The sequence below is a fragment of the Trichechus manatus genome, unplaced genomic scaffold (assembly GCF_000243295.1).
Source record: "Trichechus manatus latirostris isolate Lorelei unplaced genomic scaffold, TriManLat1.0 scaffold00010, whole genome shotgun sequence".
Taxonomy (NCBI): Eukaryota; Metazoa; Chordata; class Mammalia; order Sirenia; family Trichechidae; genus Trichechus; species Trichechus manatus.
The window spans coordinates 26,999,456-27,014,826 of NW_004443946.1; the positions used below are offsets into that span (position 1 = coordinate 26,999,456).

The 15,371-nt window shown below is 40.2% G+C and overlaps 1 protein-coding gene across 1 annotated transcript in view; it reads left to right on the forward strand.

Annotated features, from left to right (window-relative positions):
* LIN52 (lin-52 DREAM MuvB core complex component) overlaps positions 1–14,530 on the forward strand; it is a 140,669-nt gene extending 126,139 nt beyond the window's left edge. The window contains exon 6 of the mRNA XM_004371034.2: positions 12,944–14,530. Within this exon, the coding sequence (XP_004371091.1) occupies positions 12,944–12,999 (56 nt within the window). The 3' untranslated portion in view covers positions 13,000–14,530. The remainder of the gene's footprint in view (positions 1–12,943) is intronic.
* Positions 14,531–15,371: the final 841 nt, after the last annotated feature.

Here is a 15,371-nt window from a genome sequence, read left to right on the forward strand (position 1 = left end):
AAGACAGTCTCTTTAACAAATGGTGCTGGCATAACTGGATATCCATCTGCAGAAAACTGAAACAAGACCCATACCTCATACCATGCACAAAAACTAACTCAAAATGGATCAAAGACCTAAATATAAAATCAAAAACGATAAAGATCATGGAAGAAAAAACAGCGACAATCCTAGGATCCCTAATACATGGCATAAACAGAGTACAAACCATAAGTAATAATGCACAAACACCAGAAGAGAAACTAGATAACTGGGAGCTCCTAAAAATCAAACACTTATGCTCATCAAGACTTCACCAAAAGAGTAAAAAGACAACTGTCTTAGTCATCTAGTGCTGCTGTAACAGAAATACCACAAGTGGATAGCTTCAAGAAAGATAAATTTATTCTCTCACAGTCTAGTAGGTTACAAGTCCAAATTCAAGGCATCAGCTCCAGGGGAAGGCTTTCTATCTCTGTCAGCTCTGGAGGAAGGTCCTTATGATACATCAGTCTTCCCTTGGTCTGGGAGAATCTCAGCGCAGGAACTTCAGGTCCAAAGGACACACTCTGCTCCTGGCACTGCTTTCTTGGTAGTATGAGGTTCCCCTGTATCTCTGTTCACTTCTCTCTTTTATATCTCAAAAGAGGTTGGCTTAAGACACTATCTAATCTTGTAGATCTCATCAGTAGAACTGCCACTAATCCATCTTATTACATCATAGTGATAAGAGTTTACAACACATAAGGAAATCACATCAGATTACAGATTGGTACATAATCATACAATACTAGGAATCATGACCCAGCCAAATTGACAGATATTTTGGGGGGACACAATTAAATCCATGACAACAACCTACAGATTGGGAAAAAAAAATTTGGTTACGACAAATTCGATAAGCATCTGATCTCTAAAATCTACAAGATACTGCAAAACCTCGACAAAAAAAAGACAAATAACTCATTTAAAAAATGGGCAAAGGATGTGAACAGGCACTTCGCCAAAGAAGACATGCAGGCAGCTAACAGACACATGAGGAAGTACTTAGGATTGTTAGTCATTAGAGAAATGCAAATCAAAACTATAATGAAATACCATCTCATCCCAACAAGGCTACATTAATCCAAAAAACACAAAATAATAAATATTGGAGAGGCTGTGGAGACACTGAAACACTTATACACTGCTCGTGAAGATGTAAAATGGTACAAGCACTTTGGAAATCTATTTGGCGCTTCCTTAAAAAACTAGAAATAGAAGTACCATATGATCCAGCTATCCCACTCCTTGGAATACATCCTAGAAAAATAAGAGCCGTCACATGAATAGATATATGCACACCCATGTTCTTTGCAGCACTATTCATGATAGCAAAAAGATGGAAGCAACCTAGGTGCCTATCAGCAGATGAATGGATAAACAAATTATGGTACATTCACACAATGGAATACTACACAATGATAAAGAACAACGATGAATCCATGAAACATAACATGGAGGAATCTGTAAGACAGTATGCTGAGTGAATTTAGTCGGTCGCAAAAGGACAAATACTGTATAAGACCACTATTATAAGAATGCAAGAAAAGGTTTAAACACAGAAGAAAACATTCTTTGATGGTTACAAGGGTAGGGAGGGAGAGGGGTATTCACTAGCTAGATAGTAGACAAGAATTATCTTAGGTGAAGGGAAGGACAACACACACTACAGGGAAAGTCAGCACAACTGGACTAAACCAAAGCTAAGAAGTTTCCTGAATACAGCCAAACACTTTGAGGGACAGAGTAGCAGGGGCAGAGGTCTGGGGACCATGTTTTCAGGGGACATCTAGGTCAGTTGGCATAACAAAAGTTTATTAAGAAAATGTCCCACATCCCACTTTGGTGAGTGGCATCTAGGATTTTAAAAGTTAGTGAGCAGCCATCTAAGATGCATCAATTGGTCCCAACCCACCTGGAGCAAAGAAGAATAAGTAACACCAAAGACACAAGGAAAGTATTAGCCCAAGAGACAGAAAGGGCCACATAAACCAGAGACTTCATCAGCCTGAGACCAGAAGAACAAGATGGTGCCCAGCTACCACCAGTGACCACCCTGACAGGGAACACAACAGAGAGTCCCTGACAGAGCAGGAGAAAAGTAGGGTGCAGAACTCAAATTCTAGTAAAAAGACGAGACTTAATGGTTTGATTGAGACTGGAGGGACCCCGGAAGACATGGCCCCAGGACTCTCTGTTAGCCCAAAACTAAAACCATTCCCAAGGCCAACTCTTCAGACAAAGATTAGACTGGACTGTGGGACATAAAATGATACTCGTGAAGAGTGTGCTTCTTAGCTCAAGTAGGTACATGATACTAAATGTGCAGCTTCTGTCTGGAGGCGAGATGAGAAGGCAGAGAAGGTCAGGAGCTAGTTGAATCGACACGGGAAATCGGGTGGAAAGGAAGAGTGTGCCGTCACAGTATAGGGAGAGCTACTAGGGTCACATAACAATGTATGTAGAAATTTTGAGACTAACCTGAATTGTAAACTTTCACTTAAAGCACAACAATTAAAAAAAAATTTTAACACCCTCTGCTAGTAATAAAGCTCCTCTTGTCTATACTAAAAATTAAAAAAAAAAAAAATCTATATGCAAAGTACTTTACAAGTATCTGTTTAATGTTAGTTACTAAAATAACCAAAACATTGTTCAGGATTCTGTAAATAGCAATAAAATTCATCTTAGGTAGACATTTTTTCTGGCACCAGCATTTATTGAGCACTTTAATTAACATGTATGATCTTCTTTAAGCCCACAACAACTCAGTAAGGTATAGGCACCATTTTATCCTCATTTTACACATGAAGAAACTAATACACAAAGAGGATAAGTCATTTACCTAAGGCTGCCACCTATTAAGTGATAGATTCAGACCTACAATTCAAATCCTGTGTGATTTGAATGTATCGTAAGTATTAAAAAGGTCATGTCATAGTTTTTTTAAAAAAATTTTTTGTGTTTTCTGTGAAAGTTTGCACAGCAAACTAGGTTTCCATTTCACAATTTGTACACAAATTGTTCAGTGTTACATTTTTCAGTGTGTGAATATTCTCTTTAATTGCATTCTGGTTGTTCTGTTTCCTGTACTCTAGTTTCCCTGCCCTCTTTATCTTCTCAGGTCTCATATAGATGTTTTTTTATTGGAGCACTGTGTGCCAGTCTGTTATTTCGCTCAAAGGTGACCTCGGGATAGTTTCGGTTCAAGGTTTAAAGAGTATCTCTGGGCAATAGTCTGAGGGAGTCCTCTAGTCTCAGCTGGTCCAGTAAATCTGGACTTTTTAAGAATTTCAGTTCTGCATTTTTCTCCCATTCTATTAGGGTCCATCTATTGTGGCCATGATCAGAATGGTTGGTAGTGGTAGCCAGGCACCATGTAGTTCTTCTGGTCTCACAGTTATTAAGGCTGTTGTTTGTGTAGGTTATTAGCCCTGTAGACTAGTTTCTTCTCTGAGAATTTGGTTTTCTTCTTTCTCTTTTCCTCCGGACAAGTAGAGACCAATAGTTGTATCTTAGATGACAGCTCGCAAGCTTTTAAGACCCCAGACACTACTCACCTCACTAGGATGCAGAACGTGAACTTTGTGATGCCAGTTGACTGAGTTGTCTCACGAGACTAAGGTCCTAAGCCTTCAAACCTAGAAAACCATTCTCACAAGGTGTTTGGTTATATCTGAGAAGTATCTGTAACTGTGTCCTCTATGAACATATATGCGTGTACAGACATATCTGTACATATACGTACATATAAATACTTCTGTCTGCACACAGACGTACTTACCTGTACCTACCCAGACACATATATGCCTAGACACCTACATATGTGACCATACACTAGTTTTTTTTTTTTTGGTTATTGTTGGTGGTGGTGTCAAATTCAAACAAGCTGTTTCAGGGAAAATTTATTATATTCTTCTGGCTAGTGAGCTAAACTAAATCTGTACTATTGTCCAATGAGCCATGGGTAAAGAGTCATAGACATATTTTTTGGTGTCTTAGAATTAGCTGCAGTTAAAACCTGAATTCAAATTTTACAGACAAGGCCACCTCTAACAATATTAAAATTATATTTTTCCCTTGCTTAAAGAAAAATTCTCCAGTAACTATGGAATGCTCCTGGTATGCAGACAGTATCTTAAATCTCTGTGCAAGTCATACACAGTGTTATTGTGATGAAAAAATAGTGGCGTGAATAATCCCTGACCACACCCCAAGACACTTGATGTATCTTGGACCTCAGTGTTTGTTGGATTTTGCAATTTCAAGAGCAAGATTTGTTTTTTTAAGTTCTGTAATTCTGTGTGTTCCACTTGATGTCAAATCTGTATTCTTAGGTTGTAGGCCTCCATTAAAAAAAATAAATAATCTCCATCCCTCCTTCCTCCACTCCCCCTCCCCGCAACACTCATTTTGTATAATATGGTAATGATATCACCGTAGCAGTAATTACGGGTCATCTTCATTTCTTTCTTCTCTGCCTGTTCTGATGGCTTCATTCCTTTGACGGAAAAGATTTGGCTCTGGGTGCTATGATTATTTTGTTAAGTGTTATTCGAATAGACAGGAGTGAGAGAAATTAATCAATCCAAATGCAATTAGCATCATGTTTAACCCAGTGATGGACATCTCAAGGTGAAACAGCCAGGGGAGTTTCAGACATTATTATTCAATCCAGTGGTTCTTATCTAAATTATAATCAAGAGAGGTTTTTATTGGCTTCTCAATGTGAGGATGTAACTCTTTCCCGCCCTGGGGGTCAAGAAGACCTAGCCTTCATCCTCCTCTGCCTTTAGCTACTGCCAGCACCTTTAAATGGGAGGAAGTTACCAAGCAGGAAAGTTGTCTTAATATCCAAGTAATTTGAAATTATCTTTACTTTGATCTTGGTCTGATTTTCCTGGGTGTGGAATCTAGCCTATGGCTAAGTTACTCTGTCTAACTTGAGGCAAAATATTTGGTGTACTGATCAAGTCACTTTGACTAGTTGTTGTTCCATCTTAATCTTTTATAACAGATTATTATTGTTGTTCTCACTTTATGGGTGAGGAAATTAAGACTGTGTAAAGCTACTAGCCTTTGGGTCATAATTAGTGTTTCACCAGGATATATTGCTATGTAAAAACCCTGAAGCATGAATGCTCTGCAACAAATTTATGAGTATTTAATAAAAGTTCTAGCCCCAAGAGTATTAATCCATTGCTTTGATCTCATTGCCTTTCACTCAGTTGAGTTTTACCCTTGAAAAGGGAACTGAGTGAAACTATGAAATAGGCTGTGAAACCCTTTGAACACAAATCTTTTGGGGGTTTTGTTGTTTTGTTTAATAGAGAGAAGGATTGCATATTTGAAATCTAGTCTTGTTTTGCTCTTAAAAGAGGGCAGGGTGAGGAGAGTTGATGGAGAAACACGAGCTTTCACCTGAATACAACACTTTTCAAATACCTGACAATTAAGATTCTTCTACTTCTGCCTTCAATCTTTAGACATCATGGCTGACACTTCCCATATTTTATGTTACTGCTTGATGTTTTATATTCTGAGAATAAATCTGTTGGCAGATATTTCTGTCCCTTTTTTTTTTTTCCGTTGTGAAAAGCCATTAAAATTATTTTCCATATTGGAACTGTCCGAATTTGTTTACCTGCACATTGAATCCTGGCCTTTCTTTTTCATATTACTTTTCGGATAAAACATTCTCTGGAAATGGGCCTTATTGTGGATTGAAAAAAAAAATGTTTGATATAAAATTATAGTAGTTTGCACTGGAAGGAACACTGTTCTTAGCCACCTCACCCTTTTTAGAAGTAGAAGTCCTGTTATAGAGCCAAGACACCCAATAGGAAGAGAACCTGGAACGTGTGCCCTCAAAAAAGCTTTTCTGAGAATTCTGAGGATGGAGCTGTTGATAGTCTGTGATAGTCTGGTCACAGATGAGGCATCCAGACTGTTCTTTTCTCAGATCTATAGTACTCCAGTCTCCTTTTTGAAATGTTACGCCTAAGAACTTGAGGCAAAAAGCCTTAAGGCTGTTCTTCTGGCCTTCAAATGCTACTTTTAATTTTGAGAGAAAAGTTAGGTTTCCACCAAAAACTCTCATTTGTGTATACTCTGCAACAAGAGTTGATTGAGAGTGGTCAACAGACCTTATTACAGTTATACAGCCTGCTGAGGACCACTAAGTATCCTCATGGAATGAGCCTCCAGGAGACCCCCCCCCCCCTCATCCAGTGACACCATGCTCAGCTCACAGCACCTTCTGGTCTTGATAATGGCACCAGCACCAGCTGCTCTCACATTGGAGGCATTAAAAAGTGCTTAGTTGTTGACTTGAATTATTGATCGCATGGTGGTACTTTTCACTGTTCTTGTTGAAGAATCCCTGTCTAGCAAACTGCCCTGGAACTGCTCTGCTGTATGCCGGCTCTGTGCCATCTCGACAGGAAAACTTCCACATTCCTGTGAGGGAGAAGTCAGCATTAGAGATCACCTGGGTTTCTTTTTGTTCTCCTCTAATCCACCAAAATACCTGTGAATAGCTCCGTCCATCTCAAAGGTCATGTTGCCGTTGGGAACAGTCCCTTTCTGTCAAAAAGCATGTCCTCTAATTTAATCTTCCCTAATATCTAGTACATTGTAGGCCCTCAGTGTGACTGACTCAGCTATTCATCCACCCTCTTCATGCTTCCCTTCTGCACAGCACACACTGACGACTAGTAGATCCCTCGTCATAGTTATTAGAATGCATTCAAGGTTTCAGGAACCAAAAATAATAATTTTTAAAGAGCCAAATGGCATCATTTCTAAAAAATATCTTCTATGAATCTAATTAAACAAACAGCCTTTTTAGCACATTGATTTAAACTAAACCAACTAGGATTTTATGTGTTCCTTTTTGCTAGAAGTAGCTGCTGGTATAGTTAAGATAGTTGCCTGTAACACCCAGTATTACTCCAGCAGGGTTAATCTTCCAGAGTATGCATTTTACAGAGATGCAAGTTATTCATGTTACTGTTTGCTTTGCATTTGAAGATCTTTTTTAAAATAAAGTTAGGCTTCTTTCTGCTGTCACTCCCGTGTGTGCTGTTTGTGTGCTCATTTGGTGCGAACTTGGCACCTCTTTTGTGAAGCTGTAACTTGAGGAGACCACAGCACTCTCTGTGGTCGATGCAAAACCCAAGAAAGGAGTCAAGACTGAGAACAGTGATCATATTAATTTGAAGATGCCGGGGCAGGATGGCTCTGTGGGACAGTTTAAGAGGCATACTCTACTTAATAAACTAATGAAAGCCTATTGTGAACAACAGGGTTTGCCAGTGAGGCAGGTCAGATTCCGATTTGATGGGCAGCCAATTAATGAAATAGACACACCTGCACAGTTGGAAAGGGAGAGTAAAGATACAGTTGATGTGTTCTAGCCGTAGACAGGCGATAGCTACCAAAAAGGGAACCTGCTCCTTTATTCCAGAACTCCCTTCCCACAGACCAAGAATACATTTTCAGTTAGAAAACCACAATTTGGTTCCACTACATTCTGACTACTACAATATACTTTTCTCTATTCTTTCATTTTCCCCTCCCCCTTCCTTTATTATACATAAAGTAACTGGTGATGTGCACAAATATATTGCTGCTTTTTTTTTTTTTTTTTAACAAAATAGCCCATGGTATATTTTGATCAACATCAAATGGAAATTGAATGGGGGAAAAATACTGGTTTTGTGAAAATACCCCCTCTCCCCATTAGTAGCATGCTCATTCAGCTTTTCTCTTTATAGTTCAATAAATTATTTTACTCTCACTGTTTAACAAAAAGTAACAACAAAAAGTTTTGCATACCTTATTTGATTGGAGAATTTTAATGTTTTTCATTTATTATTGTAAAACTAATGACAATTTTATAACTTTTTTATACCTAGCTGTTACATGCAGGGCAACCTGTCTTTAAGTAGGTATACATACTCTAAAAGAAATGAATCCTGGATAGTTTTCTCGTTAAGTCAAGCATCTTGTTCTTTAAATAAAATTTTTTTGTTTAAAATAAAATAGTTATGCCATAGTTAACATTTGCTGAATGTCTATGTGATTTTTGTGTATTATGCTACCTTGAACAGATGAGGAAACCAAAGCTTAGAGAGAAGGCTTGGGTGACTTGCCCAGAGTTGTCCAGGGTCAGGGTGGGAGCTGGAGTTCAAATCCAACCCTGTCTAATGCTGAAAGCCCTGCTCTTTTCACAATGCTATGCTGTCTCCTTTGTCTCTTGTCCACTTATGTCTAAGTTTCCTACAGATACAGCCCGTTGTTGCTCTTCTGGATATGAGAGAAGCAGTGAAAAGTAACCCTTCTCCACTAATGTTTTTAATTATACTAGGGCACAGAAATATTTAAATAGTAGTTTGCATTAGAATTGAAAGCCAAATATTATGGGTTTCTTTCATTTCATTAAAAAGTTACTTAATCTTTATGTTGTTCCCTATGTAAAAGCTGAGCAGAATTTTATCAGGCAATTGCCTCAAAGTTATAATCTGGAAAATCTTTTTGTAATGAAACCCATATGTCATAGGCGAAAGGTACAAAGCCCTGGCAGAGAGGGCTGGTCTCATGAGAGATTCTGCACCCAATCTCGTTAACCAGGGTATTTCTGGTAATCCCTCATCCCCTCACCAGTGAGAAATCAATCTGTACCACTGAATCTCTTTCAACCAGCCACCAGAAAATTTACTGCAGAGAAGGCAGTTTGGGGATAGTCATTGTGGGAAGGGAGCCAGAGGCAATGCTAAATGTAAGGTGGCGAATTGGAGAGTCTAAAGGAGAGATTCTGTTAAACCACACACCACTTTCCGAGCAAGCAGAATAGAGTCCTCCCTTCAGCCCTGACCTCTCTAAGTATACTCAGGTATTTACAGCTGCCATGAACCTGACAGCCCTTGAGAAACTATGAAGGGGGGTGACAGAAACAGCATAAACTTGGAAGTTGATTGTAGTTTATCCATTTGCAGTCTTTAAGAGTATATGAGTGGCTCCTCTCCCACACTCTGCAGCAGTTGACATGTTAACCCTATGGTGACAGTCTCTATTGTGGATTTCTCAGTTTATGATCTCTGCACTGCATAGGAGGGCCTGTAAATCAGGACTGGACATGTAGGCCATGCTTCCCTTCTGCCCAACATACACCATGGTGCTGCTGACCATTAGATCCCTCTTGTAGTTATTAGAATGTGATTGGCAGCGTTTTCTTCCTGTTAAGCCTTGTAATGCTAGAGAGTAAATCCAGAATCAGAAAATAGTTTAACAGATTTTACTGACTCTAGATAAACTGTCTCTAGCACTGTTATTGTCTCTAGGGTTGTTTTTTATGTAACACATTACGAAAAGAAAAGAACTAGGAAAAAAGGGAGGAACTACAATTGCCAAACTGAGGAGCATGTAATCTTATCCTGCCCTTTATGCTAGAATTATACCAAGCTATTGGGAAGAAGGAATGGAGCTGGGTAGTGGAGGAATAGAAATAGCTTCCTCTCCTCTGCAAGCAAGCACTAACCATCTCTAAAGGATTTTCCCCAAAGAGATTTGAAATCCTTAGTGGGAGTTTTTTTTAGTAAAATACATTTACATATAAAACCCTACTAGAAGGGATGTGTGTGTGTGTGTGTGTGTGTGTAGAAGAGGAATACAGAATAGTAGCAGAAGGTTGTTTCCCTACTCCTAATGGGATTTTGTAGCAGCATGTGTGAGTTTGTTTCAGAAGTCAAAAATGAACAGATGTTGGTATAAATTACCCCTGTGTCTGATGTCTTGCAAATTAAAAGCATGGTTGGCATCACTAAACAATTTCACTAGGTTTGTGGGGGGGTGCGGTTAGCGGGTGGTGATTACTGTAGCAGGTCGGTCAGAATCTTCACACTGCAGCAGAGCAGGAAAGCAAAGATAAAGAAATGAGGAATAAAATGAGGGATATGTGAATTAATCAGAAATGTTAACATCTCTGATGACAAGCGAACAGGAGGGCACATGCTCTGGAGCAGCCTCCAACCCACGGCAATTTCTCTGTGGGCAAAAGGGGCTGGTGCTTAGGATCTGATTTATACAGCACAGCCCTCTTTCAGGGAGCAGCTATGTCACACATTCGTATATCTCCTATATGGGACTGGCGAGTGGGAAAACTTCTTCCCCTCCCACGTAGAAGACGATGTCTTTCGAATTACTTCTACTTTTACGGTGGTTTCCCACAGCTCTGTGTACTTGGATTAGGTTGGAGGGGGAGGGATGATTGAGTGGAAGAGGGGTTGTTAAAAAGGATTGGTTAAATTCAAGGAGAGCTTGCCACTAGAGAGTTTGGAATAGCCATTTATTTTTTCTTATAAACTCTTTAGATCCCTCAAATAGATTTGGTCTCTTTTTATTCTAAGTCTTAAAATATTGGCCATTCTCCCACTTGAGGAAAACAAAAACGAGTAGAAAACTGAGATCTGTGGGGCAGCAGGCAGAAATAATTAGTAAGATCAGTACAGTGTCCAAGGCCCAGGGTTTTTGGAGCAAGGCTTCGTTGTGCCTGGTAAAGTGTTTATATTGGCCCATGTCTGGTTTCCAGAGCTCCTGCTTCTAACCATGTTACAGGATCACTGAATACCATGTTTGAAAGTCCATAATAATCACTCAAATAGGCAATAACCCATCCAGTAGAAATAAATGATGAGACTTGCTCTGCCTGAAGGTACAAGTAAATTCCTATGCGATCAGGCCGAGAGATTTCAAGGAATGGGATTTTTGATATCACTAGCCTCCCTTAGCACAATTCATTCATTCACTCAGCCAATACCAAGTATAAGAAAAGAAGCAGACTACTTATCTACCTCCGAAGGGCGTTCTGTTATGATAACCACTATACCAAGCATGTCCATTACTGTTATCCAAGAGAAACATAGGACAGGTAGCATTAATGTGCTCCCCATTTTACAGATGAAGAAACTGAGGCACAGAGATCTTACCCAGTCCAGGGTGTCACCTGGATGCTAAATGCTAGAGCTAGAACTTAAACTGAGTTAAGTTTAAACAAATCCTATGTTCTCTGAAAGCAGCTCGTGCTGTATCCCATAGGCAAGAAAGTATGTGCTTGGTTTTCCTCTAGGGTAGTTAGTTTTTAACCCCCTAATCTCTCATTAATCTGGCATTGTTTCCATCCAGAGAAATAATTTTTCTTGACAAATAAGCAAGGTAATTGAAAAAGAATCTCATGATGCAGAGAATGGAGCACCGAGGACCACGAAATAGTCTTATTATTTGTCTGTGGAAGGGAAAAAAAAACCCTAACATTTATGGTGTTCCCACTTGGTTCTAGTTCTTCTGTATATTATCATTCATCCAGCCAACGTTTATTCAGCAGATAACTAGGCCTAGCACTGTGCTAGGTGCTGGTGATATAAAGAGTAATAAAACAATTTCTACCCTCAATTCTTACAGTTTAGTGGAGAAAGGCCAAGTACATAAACAAGTAATTGCATGCAATTTTTATAGGGAGTAATGGTGTAGGTCCACTAAGGAAGGAATAGTCAGTTTGATTTGGGCAGGAGTGGGGTTGTGGGCACATGAGGCAAGACCTATCACTTGGACTTCCATTCCTAGGTAATAGAATCAACCCCCTTTCCCTTTGTTAGAGCCCAGGAACTTGTTAAAGATGAAAGATTAGAGACTGCAGTTACAAAAAATCTCCCATGGTTACAGTTTGTATTGTTTTCTCTAGTTGTTGTACAAATAAACAAGGTACTGTTAGGCAGTGAGGTGGGGAGCCCATTCATTAGCACCATTTGCTCAGGACTTGGGAAAGGCAACAGTGAGGCTAGGGTGAAGGTCCTTCTCCTACCTGAAGGTGCCTCTCTAGCCACCTGACTTCTTTGGCCAAGATGGAAACATGTTTTTGGGAGGCCGAGGGCATAGCCTGCCTGTGCCCAGTATGTAATTCCAGAAGACTTCTGGCCTCCAGGGCCAGCTTCACTTCTTTAGCCAGAATGGAGACATGTTCTTAGGAGGCCAGGGGGCACAGCCTGCCCTGTGCCTGCTGTGTGGTTCCAGAAGACCTCTGGCCTCCAACGCCAGCCATCAGGAAACTTTTAGCACTGTTAAATCCATTTAAGAGATCTGAAAAGATGACCTTGTGGGACGAGGATGAAGGAAGTGTTAAGCTACCCAAACTTTTTGAGGATTTACTTGACAGAGCTAAAACAAGAGGCTTCTGGAGTGGCCCTTGTAATTGATAAATGTTTTTCTTTCATTTTGGAGTCTCATACGTAGGAAAGTAGCTATATAAACCCTCTTATAACTACAAATCCAAAGATTGATGGTGCTGAAAGTCCAAGAAAGACACATAAACCCTGTCTGGCTATATTAAATATCTAAGGACTGACAATGCCAAGAGAGAGAAGACCAAAGCTCTATAAACCCTACTTTATTACACCATCCACAGATGAACGGCACTGAGGGAATATAAACCCTGTTATATTACAGCAGCCAGGGGCTACCACTGCTGAGAGATGGGGTAAATGATCTCTAATTTTGATTTGAGATTAAAAATGTCCAGAGACCAACAATTTGGGGAAGACTCTAATCTTGGTTGGATTTTAGCCTCTGAGAGCAAACCCCCTGCGAGAGTGAACGTGTGAGTATTAGGTTACATTCTTGAGGGAGTGATAGGTTTTTTGGGAATTCCCTGGTGATTTTTTTAAGGGCTGATGATAAAGTCTTCCCCAATTGGCCTTATAGCAATTGCCAACTTCAGAACAGCTTTGTCAGTTTTCAGTTTGCAGTGGTGATTGAATCTGTTGTGGTAACAATTTAAGTCAATCTGCATTTTTAAATGAAATCTTCCTATGATCCCTTTTTCAGATTTTAGGTTTTCATTGATCTTTCATTTGCTTTGTGATTCCAGCCAGAGAGATGACACGGGGGAAGTTCCTCAACATTCTAGAGAAACCCAAGAAGTAGCAGCCGCTTGTGGACGGGATGTCCTGGGAACTGTAACCATGCTCCCTTCCCGGTGCAGCTCTGACCACGCACACCTCACTGCTTCCTCGGGAGAGGCTGGGGGGTGTACCTCCAGGACCGACCCCCTCCCCGCTCCTGGCACTCTGCGCCTCTGAGGACTTTGGGCAGCAAGAGAAGAATCTGCTCTACCCAAGGATCATTGCAATTATTCAATCAGCTTCCAGACTGGCGTTCTTAACCTTGGATGTGGCTAACACCAGAGGGTGTATCCTTCTTAAGGGTTAAAGTCCTGCTTCTTCATTTCCAGAAGTGATTCAGGAGTCCCAGTATCTCACAGTTGATTTGATTAAGTAATGGCAAAGCCAATTGTGATATGTTGATTGGATGGGTTCTTTTGAGTTGTACTTGACCTGTTAGGAAGTGTTTATGATGCAAGGAAACCAGATACCAACCAGATTCTGGACCAGTCCATGCAGCCTGACCTGTGAACTCTCCAGTATCTACTAGGTTCCAAGAATCCCCAGCTGGAGAAACCAGAGTCTTCTCAAAATATGCAGCTGCTTTTTCAATTCTACACTTCTCATGATAGTCCCATCCCCCAATGCATTCTTCACTTCCCAGCTCCTGCCATCGATTCTGACTCCAGGGAGGGGAATCCCGGAGTAGGGAGTCCCTCCTGGGATTAGCTTGTATAGTGAAAGCCTCATGGAAAGTTACACTGGGTTCTAGACCTCAAGGCCAATATGAAGGTAGCAGAAAGGACTTTTGAGTTCTGGATAATGTGTTACAGATTGAAGCCAGAAATCTGGCCCGAAAGATAGAAAAGGGTGCTGACTGATTTGTAGGAACCCATTTGGTTAGAAACTAGAAAGCCGAATAGACCTTAAAGAAATGTGCTGTGGGATGGTGGCAATGTTTTGTCCCCCTCGTCCCCTCATGCAGCACATTTCAGATACTTCACCTGTCTGACAGAAATACACACAGACGAGAGAGAGAATTTCCTGACTTAAATACAGCTCATATGAAGCTCTTCGCCAGTTACCTGCCCCCCGTGTTAAAATCTGAAAATCTGGTCTGTGGGCAAAGTCAGTTACACGTGTTCTCCCCATTTTGTCTTATAAGCCAGCCCCAGCCTCTGATGTTTTAGAAGTACACAGGGTTTCTGACACTTTATGAAAAGACATCCATGTGGCAGTAGTCCGATGGTGTTTGGACACAAGTTTTTGGTCCTGAGTGTCTGCTAGGGTGTAGCACGCTCCACTTCACTGTCGGGGCCATCAAAACTTGTGCCTTGTTTCCCATTCTAGAATTAGTGTTGAGTTTTTGTCTTATTTGTGCCATTTGAGTATCTGTGCAATTTTACTTATTGAAAAGGAAAAACAAAACAAAACTAAACATGAGACACAAAGGATAAGGAAGGAGGAATACGTTCAGCCTGGTGCTACGTAGAAGTTTAGGTTGTGAAGGCTTTGATTTTAAGTTAAGCTTATTGACATTCCTTTATCTCACTAAATGCGGTTGAAGTGTGTGTGTGTGTGTGTGTGGCCAAAAAATAGTGCCATAATGTCAAATTCTTCCTTTGCTCTGTTTTTGAGAGTTGATGACAGACACCTTTAGATGCTTGGGGAAATGTGAGGAGTATTGGGATACCTCCCCCCAAACCAACTCAAGTCTATAACTGAAGCTATGAGGTTGGTTTTCTGGTCTGCTTTGGCCTCTTTCTTTTACTGTCATCTTATTCACCAGCACTTAATGTAAGTAGATGTTTTAGAATTGCGATATTTATTGGTTTTATATTTGTCATCCTTAGAAATGTTAATGATGTATTTTTATATTGATAATATAAATTTATGTACAGTGTGTACGTGTATGTATTTCAGGATGTTAGAGGATTGTACTTTGTATATGATGGTTTCTGTGTCTTCATAATAAATATGTCCCTTTTATAGGAGAATGAGTCAAAATCTGTTTGCAGACTTCCAGTGAAACATGATGGACTGAACACAAATATTTCCCTGCCACCTACCAAAACCCTAAGTGTGAGTTCCTTTTCAACCCTATTCAAGAACTGGAGAAGAGGATGTACTAATCAGTACTGCTCCATGAAAAGGTCCCTTTTCAAAAAGCTGTTCTGCCGCCAGAATCACATTGTCCAAATGTGGCCCTGGTTGACAGCTACCTGTCCTGACAGTAACAAGAGAATTGCATCAAGAGGATATCCTACCTGATGGCTTCTAGGAAGAAAAAAAAAAAAAGTGATGGTATTGTCACAAAATAGAAACTACCACCCATTGGTAGTTTGCCTGCTCTAGACCAGAGCATGCCATTTTAGAGAAAACACTCCCTTTTAAGGAAAGCAAGTTGCTTATCAT